Here is a 27,817-nt window from a genome sequence, read left to right on the forward strand (position 1 = left end):
TACGCTTGGGTGAGACCAAGGCTGCAATCCTAAGCATACTTGCCTGGAAGTAAGCCCCACTGATCTCAACAGGACTGTCTTCTGAGTAAACATATACAGGATCAGGCTGCAGCTTACACTGAGCAGCGCAACTCAGTGCACACAGCGTGTGCTGACCTGCACCAGCTGGAAACACAGCCCTTGGAAAGCTGTACAGCTAAACTCTCCTAGGCTTTAAATCAAGAAACTTGTGTCCTTATTTTCAATGCACAGAATAAGCTTCAGTACAGTAGCACGATCTGTTTGGATGCACACGGGGCTGAGCAGAGATCTCCATTCTTTCCTCTTAGACAGAAGTTTTAGAACAACAACAACAACAACAAAAAGAAACCCATCCATTTTTCACACATCAATTGCCTTATCAGGAGGGGGGTTTACAAAACAACAACAACCTGCTGCCATGACCATCCTGCCAGCAAGAGGTTGTGCCCCACAGCGGATGGCTCTCCCTGCTCCTTACATCCCTGAATGAGGTGGGGGGTTGCCTGGGGTCGGAGGAGCGGCAGCCGGAGGGTTATGCAAGTTGGTTTCCTTGTAGACAAACCAAGCGTTCCCTGCCCAGAGGATCAGGTTGAGGAAACCAATGACCTAGGAGCAAGAAAAGGAGAAAAGAGATGGGAGATTTTGGCCTAAGAAGGAACTTTCAGGCACCTGCCTGATCCTACCAGCTGCATCCCACAATTAGCATTTCCAACATGAATTCCGTGGAGAAAATAATGCAGTGTTAGAATCCCAGAACAATCACGGAACAGAGCTGCTCTGGTCCCTTCCTCCCCGTCACTCCCATGAGGACAATTCCCATGATCCCTGACCACTGGGCCATGCTGGCTGGGGCTGATGGGAGCTACAGTCCTACAACCTATGGAGGGCGCCACATTGGTTGTCCCTGTTTTAGTTGTTAACCGCTCAAGGTCAGACTAAAACATTTCCCCCAAGGAATGAGGAATGTTGTTTTAACCGCAAAGAGCTGCAGGAAGTTGCTATCCAGACTGGGTGTTTGCCTCAGGGCAGGACGCAATTATCTCTTTCCTCCTGGGCCAGTTTTCTTACTTTAAAAAAATTACGTCTCCCTTGAGCTTTCTGTCCTGCAGGGGAAGAAGTAAAGGTGCTCTTGATAAGAAAAATTGTACGATTCACAGAAACAAGGGGGAAGCACCCAATCTACCCAGATACTTCCGATTGAAACTGCAGCTTCCTGCAGCTGGTTTCTTTTTCTTTTTTACCTTCAAGGGAAAATATTTCTGTGAATGAGCAGACTATGCCGTTTGACCCAGAGTGTCAAGGAAAAGCAATTTACTGTATCGTGTTAAATGAGAACCCCCTCCAACTTCAAAGCTATCGTCATCAAGACCTCAAAACCCTAAAAAAACAGAGTCACAGAAGTTCGGAATATGAAAAGTGATTGGTCCCAACGCATCTTGCTCTGAAGAGCTGTGTATGAGTCCAAATTGATGCACTGGGATTAATATTTTTTTATTAGAGGATGTTTGATTCCAAGTCAATCTACAGGAAGTACGGCAGCATATATCGCCCCTGAGGGATTTGGGTGTGCACAGAAGTGTTTTCAGCAGGCGGCAACAGGAAGAAGCCTATAATAAGGCAGGCAAATCCTTCCAGGATGCACGAGTGGTAGGTCAAGGTCAAAGCCCAGTTAGTGAATGTTGAATTCAGAGAAGAGCCAGCCTACACTCTAGTCTTAGCCAAAAGGTCGAGATGCCAAGGACTAAACCTGCGACCTTCCGCACCTAAAGCAGATGCTCTACCACTGAGCTATGGTCCTTCTACATGCTCTTAAGAAATTATGTGATGCACAATTGCCTTCCTGGTTCCTCAAGACCAGGGACAGCTTATGTGATGCCCTAAAGATGCTCATGGGACCACAAGGCCCAGTGGTCCCAGCCAGCATGGCCAACGGTCAAGGGTGATGGAAGCCATAGCCCAACAACATCAGGAGGGCGCCATGTTAGCTATCCCCGAACTAGACCAGTATTCTGTCTCCTGAGAAAACTCTCAAAGAAAGAAAACATGAGGATGGTAGCTATCTCTAGATGCTTGTAGCCCCAGCATCTGGTAATGCATACATACCACAGAGACATTCAAGGAACCCAAGCTTCTGATGTCATTAAATTGACATAGACTTTTGGTGTTCACGCAAGGTTGAAGTTCGAGTAAGCTTTGTCCGGTGGATGTTTTGATGTCTGTGAGGGCCTTTGCCCAGGCTGATGTGCTCACCAGCCACAGGAAAGAGACGACCAGTGTGATAACAAAGTCCTGCATCAGGAGAAAAGACAGGCACCCTTAGCAGTCTGTTCTTTTCTTTAAAAGTTTTTATTTATACTATTCAAGTTTATATGTTTCATTGGTTTTACAGTCAATTTAACATTTCCAAGTTTGACTTCCTTCTCCCTCTTTCTGCGGTTCCTTAAATTTATTTTTAAAAATATCTTTTAATTTGGATTCATTTAATCATCTGCTTTAGATATATATTCTTATGAAACTGCCAGGTTATTGCAATAATCCTGCTAATGTTTCTATCTGTTTGCATTTATCTATAAATGTTCAATAAACCATTTCCATTCTTTTATATATAAAAAAGTTTGCTATCTTGATTTCTTAATTCTTCCAGTAAGTTTCGCCATTTCTGCATATTCCATAAGTTTTTGTATCCATTCTTCCTTTACTGGGACACCTGCTTCTTTCCACTTTGGGGCAAGTAGCATTCTTGCTGCTATAGTACATAAATTTCTATACATTTTAAGTAGTTCTGTCCCTATAAGCTTCTGGGTTTTGTTTGTTTTTTTAAAAAAAGTTGTTAGCTGTCTGTTCTGGAGGGGATGGTGGACAATGCACACAACTGGTCACCAAACCAGGTCGCTACTAAGGGCTACCCAGGACTGATCCACACATACACCTTTATTATTGCTCAGTGACACAGCAGCTGAACATGTGGATTGCTTGCAGCCCTATGTGGAAATGCCAAGTATGGAATTTGGGGCCTTCTGCATGCGAAGCTGATGCCTTACCAATGCACTAAGGCCCTTTCCCATTGCTCCCTTTAACTGGAGAGGTTTTAAGACTGCAGCTTGGACCTCGCACATGTTGAGCACCTGCCTTGCCACTGAGGGATGGGCCTTAATGTTTCTGTGTTTAAGAAGCCCCATAAAGAAGAAGGTTGGTAAGCCGAGGTGGGCCCTGTCTTGGTGTTCAGAATGCAACTCAACATGTGAAAGGAATGCCACACTCACCAGAGCTCCTGCAATCCCAGCGGCAAGGAGAACAGGAAGAAAGAATCATTGCATCATAGTTAGAACATCTGGAGTACACCCAGCTTCAAGGGTAACCTCTCAAATACATCCAGAGGTCAGGTATGGGCCCTGGATGCTTCACACCCAGGAAAGGCGTATAAAAATGTACAAAATGCCCATGTGTTTTGTATTAATATAGCTTTAATTTAATCGAAAGTTAACATCTGAGAGATTTCTAGGGTTTTAAAGAGAATTCCTATCTTCCAAAACAATCCACTCCCTAACACTTTTTAAAATAAGGATTTAAAAGTGTTTCGTTTGGTAAAATATCCACGGTTAGTAACCAAGAAGTACACAGAACACTCCCCAAAGCTGCGCAGAACCCCATGCCTTCCCACTAAAGCAGGGGCGAGGCACTTTTGACCCTCCAAATGTTGCTGAACTACAACTCCCATCGTCCCTGACCATCAGCTATGTTGACTGGGGCTGATGGGAGATGGAGTCCAACCACCTTTGAGGGTTGCCGGTTCCACCACCATCTACTACTAACAAAAACGGTCCATAAAAAGTGACCATCTGAATGCAATGGTATTAAGAATAGGAATCACCAATTTAAATTTTTTTTTTGTTGTGGTGGTATTTGGATTGTTCCAGACAGTGCTTTTTTCTGGGGGGCAGGGGTATACATACCCCTAAAAATTTTGTGAATCTTTGTACTTTTGTCCATTTACTGTATTTGCTTTCCCCGATTTGAACTATAAAATTGTGGTTTTCTTGAGCCAAAACGAGAGTACCCCCAAACATATTTTTTTTTAAGTGCACTGGTTCCAGATTTAGCAGCCCATTTACAGCTCTCTCTTGGAGCATGGAACACACAAATCAAGTAGACTCAATACCCAACTGATAGGCATCACACATATCCTTACTGAGTCCTATAAATTATGGGGAAGCAAGGCGTTGCCAACTTACAAGCATGGGGAGTTTACCAGTGCCCCGATACAAGTGCAAGAAACCCACGTAGAGCACCAGGGCAGCCATGCAGTACAGGAACACGAAGACTGCAAAAGTGACATAGAATTGAGCAGGAGAGGAGAAGTCTCCCACCAGGTAGTAAGTCATGTTCCAGACTCTCGAACACTGCAGGCTTGAAGGATTGTCGAACGAAGACTGGTGCAACCTTGAGTTCCGGGCAGTTAAAAGGGAGAGAGAGAGAAAAAAAAATGCTGAAGCTCATTTTTCCACTCGCAAGATTCCCAACCAAACAGGGGGAAATGCAAAAACCAATCCCTATGCAGCATTTCAGCCTGCACTTCGTAGGTGACAATGGTTCTTTCCAAAATAAAATAAAAAATTCTTTCCAGTAGCACCTTAGAGACCAACTAAGTTTGTTCTTGGTATGAGCTTTCGTGTGCATGCACGCTTCTTCAGATACTTTCCATCAACTTTGAAAATCATAGTAACTTTAAAAACTCCTAAGTTTAAAACCATCTTGCCCAGAAGCTCTCACTCTGAAGAAGACCCCCCCTTGGCATTTCTCAGAGGAAGGCAGGAAGGGGGAGGTTGCATAGGTAGCAAAGAGCCTTGCTTCACTTTGTGGGTAGGTGGCCAAACTAATATTAAGGTAAACAGGGGTGGGAGGGAGGCACCAATTCATTATAAGGCTCTGCCATAGGACTGCAGCCTTAGTTCCCCCCCCCCCCAAAAAAAGTATAAGAGCATCTGTTGTAGCTAATGTTGGGTTTTTTAAATTAATTTAATAATGTTAAAACACGTAAAAAGGAAAAGGATTACAGCTGTCAAAACAATACCATACACTTCAAAGAAACAAACGTAAGGCTGCAGGCCAATAAAGTACTAAACACATATTAACCAGAGATGCGGGTGCTCAGGAACAATGTTATGTGGTCTAAAATGTTGTGTGATGGTTACTCAACCTCCCTTGTCCTCAGGGCCCACCTTGCTGCTGGATTGGGACCTCTCCTTCAAACATTTTTTTTTCCCTGACCCAGAGCTCCAAGCAACATCAGATACCAGAATAATCACTGCCATTTTACTTTCCCAAGATGGCGCAACCCTGGGGGATTGTGGGAAACTGAAATGGCAGCCAGACCCAGCTGTCGTTGCTGCACTGCTGTAAGAACTGCTGTGGTCTCCCATCAAGGTCAGCCAAAGGTATTCTGCTGCCTGAGGAAGAGCAGCAAATGGAGCCAGCTTCCCCGCCCCATTGCCCAAAGCCAGTCACGTTATTTTGGCTCCTGAGGCACAAAACCCCACAAGCCACCTCATTCTGCTCAGCAATGAGGCTGGCATTGCCTCTCACAACGAAGTATGTCCTGAAGGTCTCAATAGCAGGAGAAGGGGCCCCAGCTTTGAAAGGCACTTTGCCCACAGCCTCCTCAAACCTGGAATCAGCCATTCCTGTCCACACACACGATATTCCCCAGGTCTAAGGCAGCTCTTTGGGGAGAGACGTGTTTGTTGCATGGACAATTAGAAGGGCCTCTCTCTCTGAGCCACAAGTGGCAGCGATCCTCAAAGGCATAGATGCTCTTACCTGAAAGGGTACGCAAAGTTGGCTTGAAGAGAAGCGTTTGTGCCATTGCCGCAGGTGAGGTTAAGAGAGGTTTTTCCACTGTAACCTCCACAGGTGGCAAACGCAAAGATGGCAAAAATCTGCGAAGGACCAAGACAAAAGCAAATGTACACGTTAGTGCAGTTTTCAGGCGCATAGGCACGTACACCATGGAGGAGGGAAATGCATGCTGTCTGGCGGCCCTTTTACATCATAAAAATTTCCTATGCTCTGACAGGGTGATCAGTAATGGGTGATCTTGAATTGTGGACCTTCTGGGAGCCTGTTTGTTCCTCTCCATACAGTTGGGAGCCACTGCCTCTCTGTGATGCCATTGGGCTCAAGAAGCTTTGCCACCCTCCTGCCTGATTATCACTGTAATGATAAGTGTTGTGACTGTTAATTTATAAGGCACCTAAAGTTGTAGATAATTCTAAATGATAATTCTGATGGGAGTTAGAGTTCAGCAACATCTGCAGGGCTGCAGATTACCCAACTAAGGTAGACAGACTCTTGAGGCAATAGTGTGTACTGCAAGCAGGGGGAGACAATTCTTAATACTCCTCAGATTTATTTTATCTTAAAAACTACAAGAGATTCTTCTGGCTGATCAGAAAGAAAGGCACCAACCCATTCCAGACTCTAATATTCACGCTATCGACTTGAAGGGAGGTTAATTTTTTTAAAAAAAATTATTTTTTAAGAATTCAGAAAGATGATTCCCCACGTGCAGTCTGAAATGGTACAACGCATTCTACTACCGTTTCAAGAATCTTAACACTTTTATTTGACAAATTTATAGCAAATAGTGTTCTCAATTGCTGGTTGAAAGATAAAAAGTCCAGAAAGGACCAATAAAACAAGAGCAATGAAACAATGAAACATTGTTAACGGGGCCGATGGAAAAGCAGCTGGCATTAAGACAATATCTTACTCATAAAAGGGCTTCTGAGAAGAGAAAGGTCTTGACAGCTTGTTGTTGTTTAAATAAAGAGGCTAATCTTCTGGGTCTGCAACACCAAATTCACGGATTCGAGAATTTGAAGGCTAACCATGAAAGAGATTGGGGTTATATCCATACCCTGCATTCAAAGCACATGGATACCACATTAACAGGCATGGCTTCTCCCAAAGAATCCTGGGAACTGTAGTTTACTCCACACCATTCACAAACAACAGCTCCTAGGCTTTGGGGAAAGGAAGCAACATACTTGTAAGATATGAGTGTGGCCTGGTGGACTAGTGGCACTAGAATGAAAAAGGATGGGACCCCCAAGGAACCTCTCTTCGCCTCTACAACCCACCAGTTTGAAAGAAAGGTCTCACCTTGCAGAAATCCAAGCTCCTTTCTCATTTGAGAGCCCCTGAGCCTGCCATAATCCTGCTTGCAGAGAGACATATATATTGTGCCACACAGATTTCACATGAACTGTGCCAACTGGGTTGACCCAGCTGCACCACAGAAGTGTGGTAATTAGCCTCCTAGAAATGTCAGCTCTCGTTGTATAAACTGCAAATTTTGTAGTCCTAGGTTGTTACACAAGAGTCGCCTTTCTGTGCTTCAGCATAATCTCAGCATACACACTGACTTGCTTTGGTGAACTGTCCTTCTTCACCAGTTTATTTAACACACAACTTACAGAGCTTTTCCCAACCCTGGGTCTCCTCCACCTGTTGTTGAACTACAACTCCCATCATCCCTAGCTAGAAAGACCAGTGGTCAGGGATAATGGGTGTTGTAGTCCAACAACAACTGAGGAACCAAGTGGCTGCTCGAACCTAAAGTACCAAAATGGATGTCGCCCATTGAAGCAGTAGCTATAAAGAAACTGAACACCGAGAGGAATTGGCCCACCTACCAAGATTTAACAACAATGGAGGAGAATCAAATTAAGCTAAGATCGTATGAGGAAATTAAGAATGTATGCACCACGTGGCTACAATATCATCAGTTGGCACAAAGATTCAGGGATGAAAAAAAGTAAAGGGTTTGAACTAGGTCTATCAAAATTACAAACGGAATTGATTCAGCCAAAGAAAAAGGTAATATCTAGGGTATATAACCTTTTACTGGAGTGGGAACTGAAAGATGAAATAACAAAAGAGGTGATGATAACGTGGGCAAAAGAATTAGACCAAACAATAGAACTAGAGAAATGGGAAAAACTATGGACAACTGAAATAAATTTCACTGCGTGCTCCGCGATAAAGGAAAACATGATAAAAATGTTTTACCGCTGGTACATTACCCCAGTCAAATTATCTAAGATGTATAGAAAACAATTGAACATATGCTGGAGGTGCAAAGGGGAGATCGGTACTTTCCTGCACGTATGGTGGGAATGCAAGATGTTAAAATCCTTCTGGAATGAAGTTTATGACCACCTAAAGAAAATATTGAAAATGACTTCCCAAAAAACCAGATTTATTTCTGTTAGGGTTAATACCGGATAATATTCCAAAGAATAAGAAAAATATTCTACTATACGCTACGGCGGCAGCAAGACTGCTGATCGCAAAAAACTGGAAAGGTGATAAGACCCCGACCATAATAGAGTAGAGATGTAAATTGGTAGAATTTGTGGAAATGGCCAAATTGACTGCTATTATTAGGGGTCGCTCAAATCAAGAGTTAACTAAAGAATGGGAAGGGCTTATAGAATATATGGGAAAGTACTGCCCCGAATTAAAACTGTGGTAATAAGGGAAGCGAAAAGTGCATGGAAAAATGACAAGAAACATATTGAAATAAAATAGATTTATTTATTTATTGTAATAAAGCAACTGGAAAAGTAATGAGAAATGGAATTCAGGTACTAAATCACACTTGGGGAGGGGAAGCAGAGGGGGGGAGGGGGGAGATTAGGATATAAGAATAGGAGGTTAATTTTCTTTTCTGTTGATTATGAGATTGTTTGGAATTTTATCTGATGACTTGTAATTGACATGAGTTTGGAAATAAAGTTTGTTTTGTCCAAAAACAACAACAACAACAACTGGGGAACCAAGGTTGAGAAAGGCCGGTCTAGACTACCTTATAGCAACACAATATGCACGGGACTAACTATGAAGTTACTTTGGGAACTTCCATTGATCCCAGAATGCAGCAGCAAGTATGTAAGTGGGCACCCACTCATATTACACTGATCTTGCAGTAGCTCCTCTAGCTATAAGTTTCTAGGCACAATTTTAAAATGTTAGGAAATACCTTTTAAGCCCTAAGTGGCTTGGGTCCATACCTAATGGACCACCTTCTCCTGCATCAGTCTACCAACTCCCTAAGTGCTAGTGACTGAACCTTCTCTGTATCCCACATACACTGAAAGTATGGTCATCAGGGCCTTCTCAGTGGTGGCACCCAAATTGTGGAGCACCTTGTCACATGAGGTTCAAGCAACTCCTGAGTTGTCATTCAGGAAAGAGCTCTTAATTCCATTTGGCTTTTATCTGAAGGTGGTGTTTTATCTAAAGATGGTAGCTTGTATTCAACCAAGTTCTAGTCACAGAACAGACCTACTGAAAATAATGTCCCTGTGTTCAATATGCCCATTAATTTCAATAGGTCTTATCTGAGTTATGAGTAATATTGCATATAAAGTTGTGTCTTATCTGCAATGCCCATCTCTACTTGACCTGTCCAATGCCACTTTTATTGGACAGTCCCTGGCATGTCGAGGCAAAGACTCCTTCCTGAAACCCTTGAAGTTAAGGCTGGGCTATATCTGGTTGAACATCCTGATATATCACCAGCTGTTAACTCGGTCAGCTCAGCTCTCTCCTGCATGGGGCAACAAATCACAAGAGCAAGCAATGGCAAAAAACCTGTTTTTCCCATGCATCGTGATTTGTGTAAATATTCAGTGTCACTTGGAATAGGAAGCAATGGACCAGATCGGCTGATTGCTATCAGCCACATGCTAGTTTGAAAATAAGCTATTTTCAGGGGGGGTTGGGGGGTTCGTTGAAAAAGGCTGAATTCATTGTATAAATCTTTTGCAAAAAAGGGGGGGGTTCTGTTTTGAAATCTTAACTGGCAGTCATCAGAATGCACTTTATGCCCTGGGGAAACTGTGGATTCAATAGACCAGGTTCAATGGAACTGCCTTGCAACCATTTCCGGCCCTGGGGTGGTATATTGCCCCATACCTCACTTTTTATGCAGGCAGCAGAGAAAGAGTCAATTCATTTCCCGATGTCTCTATATACTTCCTCCTCAACACAATAGTTTTATTACCCAATGTCAGTAGTATTACTAGAAGCATGGAAATGGCATTTATGAAGAACACCACCAGCCTAGCCTATATCAAAAACAACAGAGAAACAAAAATGACAGCCTATGTTTGCAGAGCCCAGATCCAGCAACGCAGGCAGCAAATTAAATTGGCCAGATCAGTACTGCCTTGCTTATTTCATGTTTGGTGCCCCAAATGTTGCTACTTACATGTTGCCTTTATGTTCAGCATTCTAATAAGCAGGAAATTTTTGGTACTCCCATCATTTACAGGTGATACTCAAAAAATTAAAGTATCGTGGAAAAGTTCATTTATTTCAGGAGTTCAACTTAAAAGGTGAAACTAACATATGAGATACTCATGACATGCAAAGCGAGAGATGTCAAGCCTTTATTTGTCATAATTGTGATGATTGTGGCGTTGTTGTTGTTGTTCAGTCGTTCAGTCGTGTCCGACTCTTCGTGACCCCATGGACCAGAGCACGCCAGGCACGCCTATCCTTCACTGCCTCCCGCAGTTTGGCCAAACTCATGTTACTAGCTTCGAGAACACTGTCCAACCATCTCATCCTCTGTCGTCCCCTTCTCCTTGTGCCCTCCATCTTTCCCAACATCAGGGTCTTTTCTAGGGAGTCTTCTCTTCTCATGAGGTGGCCAAAGTACTGGAGCCTCAACTTCAGGATCTGTCCTTCTAGTGAGCACTCAGGGCTGATTTCTTTGAGAATGGATAGGTTTGATCTTCTTGCAGTCCATGGGACTCTCAAGAGTCTCCTCCAGCACCATAATTCAAAAGCATCAATTCTTCGGCGATCAGCCTTCTTTATGGTCCAGCTCTCACTTCCATACATTACTACTGGGAAAACCATAGCTTTAACTATACGGACCTTTGTCGGCAAGGTGATGTCTTTGCTTTTTAAGATGTTGTCTAGGTTTGTCATTGCTTTTCTCCCAAGAAGCAGGCGTCTTCTAATTTCGTGACTGCTGTCACCATCTGCAGTGATCATGGAACCCAAGAAAGTGAAATCTCTCACTGCCTCCATTTCTTCCCCTTCTATTTGCCAGGAGGTGATGGGACCAGTGGCCATGATCTTAGTTTTTTTGATGTTGAGCTTCAGACCATATTTAGCGCTCTCCTCTTTCACCCTCATTAAAAGGTTCTTTAATTCCTCCTCACTTTCTGCCATCAGGGTAGTATCATCAGCATATCTGAGGTTGTTGATATTTTTTCCGGCTATCTTAATTCCGGTTTGGGATTCATCCAGTCCAGCCTTTCGCATGATGAATTCTGCATATAAGTTAAATAAGCAGGGAGACAATATACAGCCTTGTCGTACTCCTTTCCCAATTTTGAACCAATCAGTTGTTCCATATCCAGTTCTAACTGTAGCTTCTTGTCCCACATAGAGATTTCTCAGGAGACAAATGAGGTGATCCGGCACTCCCATTTCTTTAAGAACTTGCCATAGTTTGCTGTGGTCGACACAGTCAAATGCTTTTGCGTAGTCAATGAAGCAGAAGTAGATGTTTTTCTGGAACTCTCTAGCTTTCTCCATAATCCAGCGCATGTTTGCAATTTGGTCTCTGGTTCCTCTGCCCCTTCGAAATCCAGCTTGCACTTCTGGGAGTTCTCGGTCCACATACTGCTTAAGCCTGCCTTGTAGAATTTTAAGCATAACCTTGCTAGCGTGTGAAATGAGTGCAATTGTGCGGTGGTTGTGGCGTACAGCTGATGAAATCCCAAATTCACAATCTCAGAAAATTAGAATACTGTGAAAAGGTGCTGTAGCTACTCAATCCATAACACCTGCAAAGGGTTCCTGAGCCTTTAAATGGTCTCCCAGTCTGGGTCAGTAGGAATCACAATCATGGGGAGGGCTGCTGACCTGACAGCTGTGCAGAAAACCATCACTGAGACCCTCCATAAGGAGGGAAAGCCTCAAAAGGTAATTGCGGAAGAAGTTGGATGTTCCCAAAGTGCTGTATCAAATCACATTAATGGAACGTTATGCGGAAGGGGAAAATGTGGATGAAAAAGGTGCACAAGCAGCAGGGATGACCGCAGCCTGGAGAGGATTGTCAGGAAAGGACCATTCAAACGTGTTGGGGACTTTCACAAGGCGTGGGCTGAGGCTGGAGTTAGTGCATCCAGAGCCACCACACACAGACGGATCCTGGAGATGGGCTTCAAATGTCGTATTCTTCTTGTCAAACCACTCCTGAACAAGAAACAATGTCAGAAGCGTCTTACCTGGGCTAAACAAAAAAAGAACTGGTCTGTTGCTCAGTCCTCTTTTCTGATGAGAGCAACTTTTGCATCTCATTTGGAAACCAATGACCCAGAGTCTGGAGGAAGAATGGGGAGGCACACAATGCCAGATGCTTGAAGTCCAGTGTGAAGTTTCCACAGTCTGTGTTGATTTGGGGAGCCATGTCAGCGGCTGGTGTTGGTCCACTGTGCTTTATTAAGTCCAGCGTCAACGCAGCCGTCCACCAGGAGATTTTGGAGCATTTCATGCTTCCTTCCGCGATGAGCTTTATGGGGGTGCTGACTTCATTTTCCAGCAGGACTTGGCACCTGCCCACACTGCCAAAAGTACCAAAACCTGGTTCAATGCCCATGGGATTACTGTGCTTTATTGGCCAGCAAACTCGCCTGACCTGAACCCCATAGAGAATCTATGGGGCATTGTCAAGAGAAAGATGAGAGATATGAGACCGAGCAATGCAGAAGAGCTGAAGGCCGCTATTGAAGCATCCTGGTCTTCCATAACACCTCAGCAGTGCCACAGGCTGATAGCATCCATGCCACGCCGCATTGCAGCAGTAATTGATGCAAAAGGGGCCCAAACCAAGTACTGAGTACATATGCACGCTTCTACTTTTCAGAGGTCCACTATTGTTCTATTTGCAATCCTTGTTTTGATGATTTCATTTAATATTCTAATTTTCTGAGATTGTGAATTTAGGGTTTTCATCAGCTGTACGCCACAATCATCACAATTATGACAAATAAAGGCTTGACATCTCTCGCTTTGCATGTCATGAGTATCTCATATGTTAGTTTCACCTTTTAAGTTGAATTCCTGAAATAAATGAACTTTTCCACAATATTCTAATTGTTTGAGTATCACCTGTATACCAGGGGTTGTTCAACCTGTGGCCATCTAGAATGTTACTAGACTCCAAGACCCATTAGCCCCAGTCAGCATGACCTATATGGACAAGGATGATGGGACTTGGGTGTCAAGCAACATCTACAGAGTCACAGATTCCCCAGCCCTGGTGTACCCATAGTGAATTCCAACTCTCCCACTGCTCATCCTTGCAGCCAAAATGGTACAGTCAAACCTCGTTTCCCAAACGCCTCTGTTATCGTACATTTTGGCTCCTGAACGCCAAAAACCCAGAAGTAAATGCTCTGGTTTTTGAACGTTTTTCAGAACCCGAAAGTCCAACATGGCTTTTGCTTGAGTGCAAGAAGCTCTTGCAACCGATTGGAAGCCGCGCCTCGGTTGTCCAACATTAAGTTGAACGGTCTTCCGGAACGGATTACATTCGACAACCAAGATTTGACTGTACCATTCATACACAAGAGAGCAACATCAAACAGGCCTGGGAGAGAAACCCAAGGTTTGTAGATGTAAAACTATTTCCAGGCGGGTGGGAAACCTAACAGGGGAAAGGAAGCCCCACAGCAACACAGTGAAGACCGAGCATTTTCAGTGGGCAAAGAACACAGGCTAATGTTGGACGTGGATGATGACAGAAAACAAGGGGGGGATGAGAATGCAATACAGTCATACCTCATGTTGTGAACGCTGCAGGTTACGTTTTTTCGGGTTGCGCACGCGCCGAACCCAGAAGTAACGGAATGGGTTACTTCCGGGTTTCAGTGCTTGCGCATGCGCAAAAGCTCCAAATTACAACCCGCACGTGCGCAGAAGCGGCACTGCAGGTTGCGAACGCTGCAGGTTGCAAACATGCCTCCCGCACGGATCACGTTGTCAACCCGAGTGTCCACTGTACAGTATCCTGGACAGGAACACTTCGCAATTTACTGCAGGCCTCACCTGGTAAATTTAGTTCTGATCTTGTAAATTTTACCCTAGCTCCCATCTGCACATGTATTCCTATTAGTGCTTTTGTCTTGGGACTAAGTGGAGTTTTTGTGTACCTCCACACCATACGATCAGCTTAAGAATTTGTTTAAATCCTCAAGAATTTTAACGACTGAGCATTGTCATGAGGAGGCCTAGCACGGCTTCAATGGCCGGCAGCTCCTCCTCTTTCGCACTCAGGAGGAGCCAGTCATTCAAGCCGTGCCATGCTTGGCAATGCGCTCAGTCTCCTTGCCCCCACAACACTGAGGCAGGGGCATAGCGAAGGGGGGGGCAAGGGAGGGCAGATGCCCCCCCAATCAATAAAAATCAATAGCTAACGGAGGTTCTGCCCCCCCAACAAAAGGCCTGCCCCCCACTAACAAAAATCCTGACTACGTCCATGCACTGAAGGGGTCCAGGGCCCCTCCCAAGAGATACTGGGGGAGACAAGACCCCTCGGCCCCAAAGAGCCCATGTCCCTGCTACCAAATGGTACCCCCACCAATGGTGTGACTCTTACTCTGGTGCCTGAAACCCTTCACTCAGAACTCAAAGCTGATTCAGTCCCTACACCTGATATAATTGGGACTGTTTCCATTCCTCTTTTTGGTATGCTCGAAATTCTGCATGGAATTCCAAGAATGTCAGCTTTCATTTGAGAGAGAGAGAAGCCTTGAGGAATCTGTCTGCTCTATCTGTTAACTGTTCTCCAATGACACCTGGAAGGAACTCTTGCAACCGTCTTATTCACCGTGTCTCCTAAGCTGTGTACACACGATATATTTAAAGCATACGCCCCACAAAAATTATGCAAAGTGTGATTTACCTCTCGTGGAGCTACAATTCCCAGCACACTTAACAAGCTAGAGTTCCCAGCGTTCTTTGGCGATGTGTTTTGAACGCATGGTGTGTACACACCCTTGCAAATAAAATACCAATTTTATTGTATGGTCAAAGACCCCATAAAACAAATTAAAACACCAAGATCATACAGTTTCCAACACAAAGCATTAAACAGTACATTTCCTATCCTGCAGGAAATTGTTCTTAACTGAGAATATCCAGTTTCCGGTTCCTCTATCATGGCCACCTCCTGTTCTAACAAAATAGTTACCTCATCATGAAGCTTAAACCTCAAAATGGCTACTTGTGGAGAAACAGGAGTCTCAGGCAGAATGGGGGGCAGGGGCAGGAAGCACTTTGGATTCCTATAGTCAAGAATCCCCTTTTCAAAACACCAGCATAAATATTTTTGCCTACACCAGGCTTCCTCAACCTTGGGCCTCCAGATGTTTTGAGACTACAATTCCCATCATCCCTGACCACTGGTCCTGCTAGCTAGGGATCATGGGAGTTGTAGGCCAAAAAGCATCTGGAGGGCTGAGGTTGAGGAAGCCTGGCCTACACCTTTATAGTTATGGGAAACATGCTGAATTTCTCAGAGGTCTACATTATTTTTGATCAGCCTTCATCAACCTGGTGCCCTCCAGATGTTTAGGACTATGGGCACCTCCAGACTGTCAGTTTTTTTGCAGGAAAGATTCTAGCGTATACCAGAACCTTAGGCTTCCAAAGTCAATTAAAGTGCTGGTCCGTTGTGCAACAAATCATCATCATCATCAACAACAACAACCTGTACTTTTTCCAGTTTAGAAAGTAAGGGTAGAATGCACTGAGAAGTGTGGGATAAATGATTAATAGGGAGGCGTGTTAGAGCGTGGTGCTGATAACGCCAAGGTTGCAGGTTCAATCCCCAAACAGGACAGCTGCAAATTCAGGTTGGACTAGATGATCACTCTATGTAAACACCCTGCAAACAAAATACAAGGAATTCTCACTGCCATACAACTGCCTGGCAAACAAATCGGAGCAACACCAGACGTTTTGTAACCGCCATGTAAGCTTTGTGCAAGCAAAATTCGGAAGAACGCTCAATAAGTAAGTTGCCTGGAAGAGCCCTGCCTCTCTCCATCAGCGACAGGCATTGCATGTCAAATTATGCAGAGGGCGCCAGGTTGGCGAAGGCCGTTTTAGATGCTTTCGGCAATAGGGTGCTCCCTTGGCTACAGCTCTTCCAGAAAAGTTGAACACAAAATGCTACTATGCTGCAGAAAGGAGACTTTTAATTCCCCAGCACTGTAATTCCTTGGGGGGGAAGAACATGTAGGTATCCATGCTGCCGTCTGTCCTGAAGTTCAGACCACACAAACAGCAAATGAAAGTTGGGAGATGAGATTCCCTGATTCTCTTTGCTTTCCTGGGTGTGGCATCTTCAGAACGATCAAGAGGAGAGTCTCGGGAGACGTGTTAAGAGTCCATTTTGCAGCTGCTAATATTGCTTGCGAACTTACACCACCGGACATACAAAGCACACGTCAGGCTATTTTTTAAAAAAAAAAAAAAAGACAAGCTGCTTAGACGCAACCATTCTGTTTCTTTCCACACGCACAAAAGCTAAAACAGAACAGCAAAATGATAACACACAAACCCTTCCCAGACACATTTAAAAGGCTGCAGAATGTTAATCAGCCAAAGGAATGTTTTATACAATTAATTCTATGGAATTCAAATTGTAATACAGCATGAGAAATAAGAGAAGCAATAAAAATACAATTAAAAAGTTATTCAGCATCTAGGCACAGCCCTTTACAAATGTTATAACAGGCAGAAACATTATTAAGCAGTCCAACCAAGGCCCGCAGCAATTTTCAAGTGGTCACTGTGGGGCCGGAGGAGCTTGGGAACTCGTAATTTAAATTGAGGGAATGTTGGCCCTTCCATGCATGCCAATGATTCAACCAGAAACACCCCAATAATCCTCTAACCTAGTAACAGTCTCATTCCTTTCTATTTATGCTGTCCTCTTCTTAATAAAGTTCTTGCCGGTTTTACCAGATGTTGACCTCAAACGCCCCAATCTGCACATCTGGAAGAATTAATTTGTTTGTATGTTACATTTCCAGGCACTTAAAGCATCTTGTACGCTCTAATGTTCCGGCATACCCCATAAGTCTTTGAAAAGGAAAGACGAGGATTTTGGAATAAACCTGCCGCCGGCATTGCTCCAACAACCAGAGAGGGGAAACAGGATATGGGGTGGGCGACTTTCATTGAAACGAAGGAGGGGGGGGGAACCCATTAATTCAACATTTCGTTCTGCCTATCCTAAGCATGTATCAAAGAATTCGTGCAATTAAAACAAACAAGTTGCAGCTTGAAAATTGTTGTTGCCTCCCCCTTTCTGATTGCTACCATCTCTCTTGATCTCTCAGGGTACTTGGGATATTTTTGCACCAGAGCTGGCGCAAGACAATTTGCTGTCTGTGGAAAAGGCTAAGACGGCACGCTCCCTACATTTCATGAACAGGAGCTGACTGGGCTGGCAGCTGAATCTTAGTTCAGCACTTGCAATGAGGCAGGCTAGATTAAGAGGTACTGTATAGGGCAGGCCATGTGGAAGGCACAGCTGCATGCCCTCCAACATTCCTCAGATGAAAATAGGGTCATTTCTTACTCCCCTCACAACCCTCCCTTGACCTCCTCCTGGCCCGCTCTCCAGCAACTGCTACAAACTGCCCAAGGGAGGAGGCCAGCAGCAGCCATGGAGAGAAAGGCCACAGAAAGGCCACGGGATGCTCCTTCGCAGCCATCGGCACTCAGGACAAACGCTGGCTCATCCTCCTCCTGAGCTCGGCAGTGGCAGCACCGGCAGGGGAAATAAGGGCAATCCGGGATCAATCAGAAGCTGGGATGGCTTTCGTAATTCCGGGACTGTTCCTGGAAAATCTGGACATTTGGAGGGTATGCAGCCATCCTCAACAACTTGCCAATGCTCTCCACATCTGTTGCCTGAGGCAGCTCCCTCACTCTACCTAACGGTAGGGGTGGCCCTGCCTTCTCGACTAGGAGGGCACCCTTGGCTACTCCAGACAGGCTGTCACAGCTGATAGCCCATTGGGCCACATCTGTGCCAGAAATAAATGTCCAGGCTTCATCAACAGGCTGCACAATGCACATCCGTAAAGAGTTTCAAATACCCTCTGGCTTCTCCCCGTCCCCTGCCTCGCAACCCTCTATCAAGGGCTCACAAGAGGAGCAAGGTGTCTGCGGTCCAACCAAATTAAAAGCAACTGGATTGCAGCGTACAACACACTTCACTTCCCAACATCTGACTTCAGCTCCAATTATCCACAAGACGGGTGGGCGGCCTTTAGGCTCATGGGAGCTACGTTGTTTTTGTGCTAGATCCCTCAGGTCTGCCAGCTGGAGTCAGGTGCAAAATACTAACAAGGGTGGGTGGAGGCAGAGGCAAAATGGCAGCTCAGGGCAAAGCCAACTGCCTGCTGAACCGAAATAGTTTGCATATGCAAGGACAAATCTATAACCAATTTGCAACTAGGGATGGATCTTTTTTTCCAGTCTTCAATTCTTCGCATTTCCAGCTTGTGCTCTTTTTTTTCTTTAAGTCCTCGTAAAAATGCAGCAGCATTTTTAGTGTAAATTTCTCCTAATATACACGTTTTCGTATGCAATTTTGCTTAACACGCGCATTTTTGCAAAGCAATATCTGCTAATGTGATGTGTTTTTGTATGTTAATTTTGCTAATACAGTGCTACCTCGGTTTACAAACTTAATCCGTTCCTGAAAGGTATATGCATTTCCATGTACACTTTATCCCAGTCTAAGCATTTTTGTATACATCACTTGGTTAGAGTACTGCACTGCAATGCTTGGAGAATTTCAGTTCTCGTACTGTTTCATAAAGGTGTGATTTAGGTATGTTTGCCTTTAAATGCAAACTGAATCAAATTTATCCGCCATCCCTACCTATAAAAAGATCAGGGTTTCTAACCAGCCGCTAACTGGTAAGAGAGAAAATCTTTGGAGGTGCTGTCCTTAAACAACTGGGAGTCAGCAACCTAGACTAAACTATTGCAAAATCACTCAGATCTATGAGTAGATCTAGATCTGCCTCCCCCGCCACCTCACTGTGCAAACACTCTTGTGCATTTCCATAGGACATGAATAATTCAACCTCATCCCACATGAGACTGAAACTGAAAGTACTTTCTAGCAAAGGTATACTTCATACTCTCATTACAGCCCTATTTGAAACTAAAACTTTATTCCCTTTTTAATATTATTTTTCCCCCAGGTCATTTTTTTGCAAAGTATTTTTTTATATCAATTTTAATAAATTGGTACAGTACATGAACATACATTTGAGAGAGTTAAGCTTACACCGTTGCAGAACACATCAATAATGTACAGTCATTACGGCTGTTTCAGGTTGTGTGTTTTAGGGTTGCGCACCACGCCAAACCCAGAAGTCCCAGAACGGGTTACTTCTGGGTTTCAGTGCTCACACATGCGCAGAAGGACTAAATTGTGCTTCGCACTCTAGCGCAGAAGAGCCAACTTGCAACGCACGCGTGTGCAGACACGACGCTGTGAGTTACGGACGAACACGCCTCCCGCACGGATCGCTTTCGCAATCCGAGCGTCCACTGTACACTCATATCAGGAACCATGATTCAATATATTAGAAATGAATGGGGTATAGATTGGGTGCTTCATCCAAGCAAAATTTAAATGGATAATGTTTCTGAGCACAATTCAAAGTATTGGTGCTGACCTTTAAACCCCTAAACTGCCTCGGTCCTGTATACCTGAAGGAGAGTCTCCACCCCCCATCGTTCAGCCCGGACACTGAGATCCAGCGCCGAAGGCCTTCTGGTGGTTACCTCACTGCGAGAAGCAAAGCTACAGGGAACCAGGCAGAGGGCCTTCTCGGTAGTGGTGCCTGCCCTGTGGAACGCCCTCCCATCAGAGGTCAAGGAGATAAACAGCTACCTGACATTCAGAAAATACTTGAAGGCAGCCCTGTTTAGGGAAGTTTTAAATCTGTGATATTTTAATGTATTTTAATATTTGTTGGAAGCCGCCCAGAGTGGCTGAGGTACAAATTAATTATTATTATTATTATTATTATTATTATTATTATTATTATTATTATTATTTGTACCCCGCCCATCTGGCTGGATTTCCCCAGCCACTCTGGGCGGCTTCCAACAAAAATCAAATACATTAAAATATCACACATTAAAAGCTTCCCTAAACAGTGGTTTACAGCAATGTAAAAACATAAAACCAAACAAAAACATCATTAAAATTTAACAACAGGTTAAAAGCGAAAATGAATATCTAAAACACAAGCATCAATAGACCCTTGTGAGGGATGTCATCTTAATGGCCTGCAGGTGTTTAAAAGCTGGCACAGAAGGCGCCCCCTGATTCTCTAGTGGCAGGGGGTTCCACAGGACTGGGCCCATGACACCCAAGGCTTGAGATCAACACTGGTAATACTTCTTTGAGCAACTTGCAGGAGAAGTGGAATAGGTATAACTGCAATGCAGCTAAAGAACCAAAAAAATATATTTAAAAATGTGTCTCCAGCCCACATCCCTGATTTTGAATATTATTATTATTATTATTATTATTATTATTATTATTATTATTATTATAAAGTGGATTTACTAGATCAAATAATAAGTGAAAGTAGGAGCATATTTATGAATTTTGTAAGCTTAACTACACGTCTTACAACACAATCCTATACATATTTACTGAGAAGAATATCCCGTTGGGTTCACTTGAGTCCATTCCCAGGCTGAGCATATCATTGCAGCCCTAATGCCTTAAGGCATGGGTAGGCAAACTACAGCACAGGGGCCAGATCCAGCCCAATTGCCTTCTAAAGCCGGCCCACGGACGGTCCAGGAATCAGTGTGTTTTTACATGAATAGAATGTGTCCTTTTATTTACAATGCATCTCTGGGGTATTTGTGGGGCATAGGAATTTGTTCATTCCCCCCCCCCCCAAAAAAAATATAGTCCAGCCCCTCACAAGGTCTGAAGGACAGTGGTCCGGCCCACTGCTGAAAAAGTTTGCTGACCCCTGCCGTTAAGGTTTGTATTTTTGTGTGTTTGCCCCAGTTTGCAGGCAACGCTCAACCCAAACTATGGCTGAGCATGAATGAGCAAGCCAAGAGAAAAATCACAGCCACTTTTCTCCTCCTCCAATCCTGTGGGCTGCTGCAGCTAAGCCATAGTTTGGCATAGTGTTACATCCAAACCCTGGCTTGTGACTTGTCTGCCCCAGACAAACCATCAGCAGTAACCCAAGAACAAACCTTGGCTACAGTTCATACTTTGTTTGGAGTGAGACAAACCATGAGCTATGAGGCTCAGATGCAACACTTAGCTCTGGATCCTGCAGCAGCAGCAGCTGGACTGGGGGAGCAAAAGTGGCTGTGATTTTTCCTCTTGACCTGTCCACTCACTCATTCATGCTTAAGCCATGGTTTGGCTTAAGACCACATGTAAACGAGGCACGCCTACTAATTTAAACCTCAGATATAAAAATGCCAGCCGTTGCCAGGCTTAAGGAACTGCCCACAGTAGCTAGAGACTCATAACCTTTGTCTCCTGCTTTGTGCTGCAACCCAAAAGGGATCACAATCTATCTAACAACTTTGGGAATGCCTGGGAATGCCAATAATCAATGTCATGAAAAATCAGTGCTATTTTTCTAGAAAAAAGAGGTGCCGGAGCTCACCATGAACACTTCCCTTGTTGTCCTTTAATGGCAATGGCGCCCACCTGAGAGGTGCTGGAATGGAGTTCCTGTGAGTTCCTGCTGAAAAAACTGCTATGAAAAACTATTTAACCCCCCCCCCCCTTAGTGTCAAAAGTTATTCCAACTCCTACATCTCCAAATAAAAAGGAAAGGATAGAGGCACTGTGCAAATTCCAGATGTTGGGTTTGCCAAGGACAGGGGTCGGCAACCTATGGCCCATGGACCACAAGCAGCCCATGGGGGGTCGTTTAACCAGCCCATGGACCCCCGCCGCCCACTCAATCGGCTCCTGTGCGCTGCACTAAACCGGTGTGTAGCAGACTGCCTTCCACGACGCTGGCCAGCTACCCAATTGGCTGCAGGAAGCTGCGCAATTGCCTCCTCCATGCTGGAAGGAGTGCCGGAAATAGCATCTGCGCATGGGTGCGCCCACCACGGCGTCTGTGGGACAGTGAACCGGCCCAAGCCACAAAAACTTTGCCAAGTTAGATGGCTAAGAGGTTTGGGGGGCTGCTTTGTGATTTGGGGGTTTCTTTCTCTATCTTTCTTTTTAAAGTTACAGGTAGGTAGCCGTGTTGGTCTGCCATAGTCAAAACAAAATAACATAACAAATTCTTTCCAGTAGCACCTTAGAGACCAACTAAGTTTGTTCTTGGTACGAGCTTTCATGTGCATGCACACTTCTTCACTTTCTTTTTAAATTTATTTAATGTATATTTATATTTATATTATATTATGTTTATATGTATATGTATATTTATATGTATATGTATATTTATGCACACTTTCATGTGCCAGACCAGGAGTGCTTTTCATATGTTTGAAAATAAATAAATGCTCAAAATAGCCAGCGGCATCATTTATGCAATCCTGCACCACTCAAAATGCAAGGAGGAGAAACTGAACGATTGCATACTCCCTTGGGTCTAAAAACAAAACTTCAACCATGAAAAGCCATGGTATGTCAGGAAGACGAGTTGCAGACCAGCCTTTTTACTGACACGATTGTTTCCTATGCACAAATGAGTATTGATTTTCACATGGAGAAGCATTCAAGCATGCCCTCCACACCTACATTCTGCAAGTCTGTACCTGTCAGAATACAGGTGAAATAACTGTTGTGGAGAAAACCCTATATAGAACCCTATATAGATACAGTACTGTGTGCACTTTCCTTAATGTGTAGATTACTTCTTCCCCAGTCTTGGTGAGAGGAAGGTACAATGGTACCTTGGTTCTCGAACGGCTTGGCTCCCAAACAAGTCGTCTCCTGAACGCCGCAAACCTGGAAGTGAGTGTTGCAGTTTGTGAACGTTTTTCGGGAGCCAAACGTCCAACGCGACTTCCGATTGAGTGCAGGAAGCTTCTGCAGCCAATCAGAAGCCATGCCTTGGTTTTCGAACCATTTTGGGAGTCGAACGGACTCCCGGAACAGATTAAGTTCAACAACCAAGGTAACACTGTATTCCAGAAACCCTTGCGGAGTTTGCCCCACTGTTCTAGACACATTTTGCGACATGGAATTTCATTAACACAAACCATTTCTGAGCTCTGGGCGCAGTACTGTGCCTAAGTTTTCAGATTAAAACTGCAGAGGGGAAGGAAAGGAGGACCTTTTTCTGCCTCCCCACTTCCAGCTACTCTCTGAGGACTGGAGAAAAAGGTAAAGAGACCCCTGACCATTAGTCCAGTTGCAAACGACTCTGGGATTGCGGCGCTCATCTCGCTTTACTGGCCAAGGGAGCAGGCGTACAGCTTCCGAGTCATGTGGCCAGCATGACTAAGCCACTTCTGGCAAACCAGAGCAGCACACAGAAACTCCGTTTACCTTCCCGCCGGAGCAGTACCTATTTATCTACTTGCACTTTGACGTGCTTTCATAGAATCATAGAGTTGGAAGAGACCACAAGGGTCATCCAGTCCAACCCCCTGCCAAGCAGGAAACACCATCAAAGCATTCCTGACAGATGGCTGTCAAGCCTCCGCTTAAAGACCTCCAAAGAAGGAGACTCCACCACACTCCTTGGCAGCAAATTCCACTGTCAAACAGCTCTTACTGTCAGGAAGTTCTTCCTAATGTTTAGGTGGAATCTTCTTTCTTGTAGTTTGAATCCATTGCCCCGTGTCCGCTTCTCTGGAGCAGCAGAAAACAACCTTTCTCCCTCCTCTATATGACATCCTTTTATATATTTGAACATGGCTATAATATCACCCCTTAACCTTCTCTTCTCCAGGCTAAACATACCCAGCTCCCTAAGCCGTTCCTCATAAGGCATCGTTTCCAGGCCTTTGACCATTTTGGTTGCCCTCTTCTGGACACGTTCCAGCTTGTCAGTATCCTTCTTGAACTGTGGTGCCCAGAACTGGACACAGTATTCCAGGTGAGGTCTGACCAGAGCGGAATACAGTGGTACTATTACTTCCCTTGATCTAGACGCTATACTCCTATTGATGCAGCCCAGAATTGCATTGGCTTTTTTAGCTGCTGCATCACACTGTTGACTCATGTCAAGTTTATGGTCTACCAAGACTCCTAGACTCGAACTGCTAGGTTGGCAGGAGCAGGGACCACGCTACGGGAGCTCACCCTGTCGCGGGGATTCAAACCGCCGACCTTCTAATCGGCAAGCCCTGGGCTCTGTGGAGAAGAGACCCTCTTAAGAATATTAGCGGGGTGGGCAGGGGAAGGACTAGACCAGGGGTCTGCAACCTTTAAGACCAAAAGAGCCACTTGGACCCGTTTCCGAAGGGGGAAAAAAAACTGGGAGCCGCAAAACCATTGCGACACTTAAAACAAATATAACACTGCATTTTTTAAAAAAAAAAAATCCGATTTAAATTTAAAAAAATCTGATTTAAATAAAAAAATCCAACTTTTTTTTTTTTTTTAAATCATTCATTTTTATCCACCCTGGGGACCACTACCAGGTCACAGCCTGATCCAAGGTGGGTTGCAACAGCATACAAATATTTGATTTGTTGTTGTTGTTTTTAAAAAATGAGTCCTGAACTGCACACTTGTGTTAAATGTTTGTCCCATGTCTAATTGAAGACTGCTGGCTTTTACAATAATCTTAGTGTCTTTTACCCTTAACATTCCAGACCAGAGGCTATGTTCACCTCTTCCAACCTCCTCTCTTGCTAAATAAAGCACAGAATTGCACCAGAGAAGCCTGTGATGTTTGTGCTGACTTGCATACAGGTGGCTGTAGTAGTTCGTAGTGTTCAAACCTTTTTAGGGGAGTTCCCTGCCCCCTTAATGACAATGGCGATAGATTTTGCACATGAACACAGATCCAAGTTAGGACTCCTCTCTTCCATGCCAACAGGTGCTTTGTCAAGGCTCCCCTAACACACACTCAGGACAGAGGAAAAACTGCAAAACGTCCCGGCCTTGCTCTGGGGCGGAGAGAGACGCGCGCCCGCGAGAGCGCGGTCTGAGGCTGCGAGCGGAACCAGGAGCGAAGGAGGCAGCGGCAGGGAAACAGGCGCCGCTTCCTCGACCATTTCTTCCCCCCTCGCCCACCAGCCCCTGGCCCAGCCCGCAGCTGCCTACCTCGTCGTCGCCTCGACGCAGCAGCCAGCAGCCTTCTGAGAGGAGCCGCGGCCAGCCCTCCCCCGCGGTCCCACGACCCAGCCGAGGAGTCCTGGCCTCCAGTGCCCGTGCAGGACGCGTCTGAAGGCCCCCTTCCTGCCCCCATCCCGTCCCGCCTCCCAGCTGCCTCTGGATGCCGCGGGGTCCCACATACCCGCCGACCCCGGAGCTCCCCTGTCCGCCCCAAGGCCGCCTCCCACGCTAGGAAGACTCCCGGAGCTGGGCAGGATTGGTCCCCCCAGGCAGGCTCGGGGGGCGGCCTCTCCCATGGGTGCCTGCTTCGGAGGCAGAGGCGGGGTCTTCAAAGTTCCCCCTCCCGCTCGCCCAGCTCCATCTCTTCCCGAAGGAGCGTGCGCGCCTCAGGCGCGCTCCCCGCCAGAGCCCTCAGCTGAGCTGCGCCACCTCTACTGCGTCCCCACCGCCTCCGAGCCCCGCTGCCCCACTGTTCAAGGCCAGGTGATCCTGGGTACGCCCCTGAGCAGCGCCCTCAGCCTCCGGAGGGTGGGCCGCCGGCCAGCTGGAGGGCGGTCGCTGCCAGCTGGAGAAGTGGGCGGGCGTATCCGCCCCGGAGCCGCGGCAGCTGTGTAAAAGAGCCGCATGCGGCTCCGGAGCCGCAGGTTGCTGACCCCCGGACTAGACCATGTGGGAAATGATCATAATTATTTTAGGTGCAGTTCACTCATTTTCAGCTTTGTATTCTTCGTTATATAAAAAGCGCACCTAGACATTCCGCTGTTGTGCCCATAACCTAGATTTAAGGTGCCATTTAGCTCTTAGCTTTCATATCTCAGTTTTTAACACTGCTTATGGAGGCTCACATGCTGTAACCTCCCCAGCATGGGAATGCAGGGGGTGGTCACTGCCAAAACATCTCAGGCCACAACCTGTTCCTTCCTACTTATAGGAACATGGAAAACTGCCTTTTAACTGATAGCTCAGGGTGGTCTCCTCTGACTGACAGCGGCTCTCCAGGATTCCCAGCAAGGATATGCTAAGCTCCTGCATGGCACTCCCTTGAAGTGACTTGATAGAGACCAGCCTCGAGTACAGGCATTGGGTTCCCTTTTGCCCCCAAAGTAAAAACTCCTTTGAGCAAGAATAATCCTCAGTCTGCATTATGAGAGTGGGCCGGTTCCTACTCCACGGTCTACTGATCTAAAGAGACTGGATCCACACCATGAAGTTTACCGGCTGCAACCACGCTAAAAGTTTATTACGTTGCAGGGCATAAAACTACAGGTCACTTTTGGCACACATGCTGCTGCTCCTTCCAACGTGACGCACGGAAGGACGAGTCCAGGTTTTGCACAAGCGGCTGAGAGCCGGAAGACGACAGATCCATTAACCTGCCTGCGTGAGTTTATGCGTGATCTCTCGCTCCCCACCCCACAGCCCTCCCATGACCAGATCCCCACTCTGAACCACATGGTTTGTTTGGAAATAGAACACAACAGACGTCCCCGCCCTGCACCAACTATGCAAGGGTGTGCGTGTGTGTGTGTGTGTTTAGAAACGGCTCAGAATAGATCCCTGGAGCGGGGTGGGCTGGAAATACATGAGTCCCCTGCAAATCTAAGCGAGCTTCGAAAAGTACAGGCCGGAGGCCACGCCTGTGTTTATGAAGGGGCGGCAGGGAGAGAATGCAGGAAGGAATTCCAGCGGGAGAGCCAAACAGGGCTCGCAACCAATACCTGCCCAGGGGTTTGGGGGTGGGAAGGGCAGATCCTGCCAGGAAACGCGGTGATCAACCCCCCCCCCCCCGCCCAAAAAAACCCGTTACCCCTCTGCGGCCACTGGCCCAGCCCCGCTCTCCGATCCCCCTGCCGTCGAGGACTCACCCACTCGAGGACTTTGATGAAGCCCAGCGGCTCCTTCACGGGTCCCAAGTTGATCTGCAGCCCGGACATTTTCTGTGCGGGAAAAGAGAGGCGGCGGGGAAGTGGCTCGGTCTCTCTCTCTCTCTCTCTCTCTCTCCCACTCACTCTAACTCTCTCTCTCTCTCTCTTCCACCGAGAGGGGAGGAGCGGAGCAGAGGGGGCGTTCACAGCCCGCCACCCTCCTACCTGACTCACTCGCTCCAGGCTGGGCTCAGCCCGACGCTGCGTGCGCCCCGCCCCGAGAGCGCCCCGCGGCGAGAGCGCAGTCCCGGCCGCCCCAGGGGAGGGGCGTGGCTGCCCCAGCCCGCCTCTTCGGGGCGAGCCCCGCGCGCGCGCCAGCCCCAGGTTGCCATCTTAATCTCCGCTGGAGAGCTGCTTTTGCCCTCGACCTGGAGCGCAGCCGTCGGACGGGAAAAGCTGTTCTATGGCCGGCTTGACTTCCCTGATGCTGATGCGGCGGCGGCGGCTCTCTGTTGCCGGCTGGCTCCCCTTCCGCGCTTCCTTCCTCGTTTTTGTT

General features: G+C 46.0%; 1 protein-coding gene across 1 annotated transcript; it reads right to left on the bottom strand.

The window, feature by feature from the left end:
• Positions 1-243: 243 nt before the first annotated feature.
• LOC117051560 (synaptophysin-like protein 1) lies at positions 244-27,405 on the bottom strand. Its single transcript, XM_033158079.1, has 5 exons — positions 27,262-27,405; positions 5,839-5,957; positions 4,254-4,461; positions 2,125-2,310; positions 244-627 (listed from the first exon to the last, which is right to left on the bottom strand). The coding sequence occupies exons 1-5, from the start codon at positions 27,328-27,330 to the stop codon at positions 496-498; spliced, it is 714 nt and encodes a 237-aa protein (XP_033013970.1). The 5' UTR covers positions 27,331-27,405; the 3' UTR covers positions 244-495.
• Positions 27,406-27,817: the final 412 nt, after the last annotated feature.

The sequence above is a fragment of the Lacerta agilis genome, chromosome 8 (assembly GCF_009819535.1).
Source record: "Lacerta agilis isolate rLacAgi1 chromosome 8, rLacAgi1.pri, whole genome shotgun sequence".
Taxonomy (NCBI): domain Eukaryota; kingdom Metazoa; phylum Chordata; class Lepidosauria; order Squamata; family Lacertidae; genus Lacerta; species Lacerta agilis.

What these genes read in the sequence shown, in the direction of transcription:
- LOC117051560 (XM_033158079.1), bottom strand. Translation starts at nt 27,330, where the DNA reads ATGTCCGGGCTGCAGATCAACTTGGGACCCGTGAAGGAGCCGCTGGGC. An exon ending in AACTTTGCGTACCCTTTCAG is followed by an intron (nt 4,462 to 5,838) that starts GTAAGAGCATCT and finishes CCGGAACTCAAG; the next exon opens with GTTGCACCAGTCTTCGTTCG. An exon ending in GTTCCTTGAATGTCTCTGTG is followed by an intron (nt 628 to 2,124) that starts GTATGTATGCAT and finishes TCTTGCTCCTAG; the next exon opens with GTCATTGGTTTCCTCAACCT.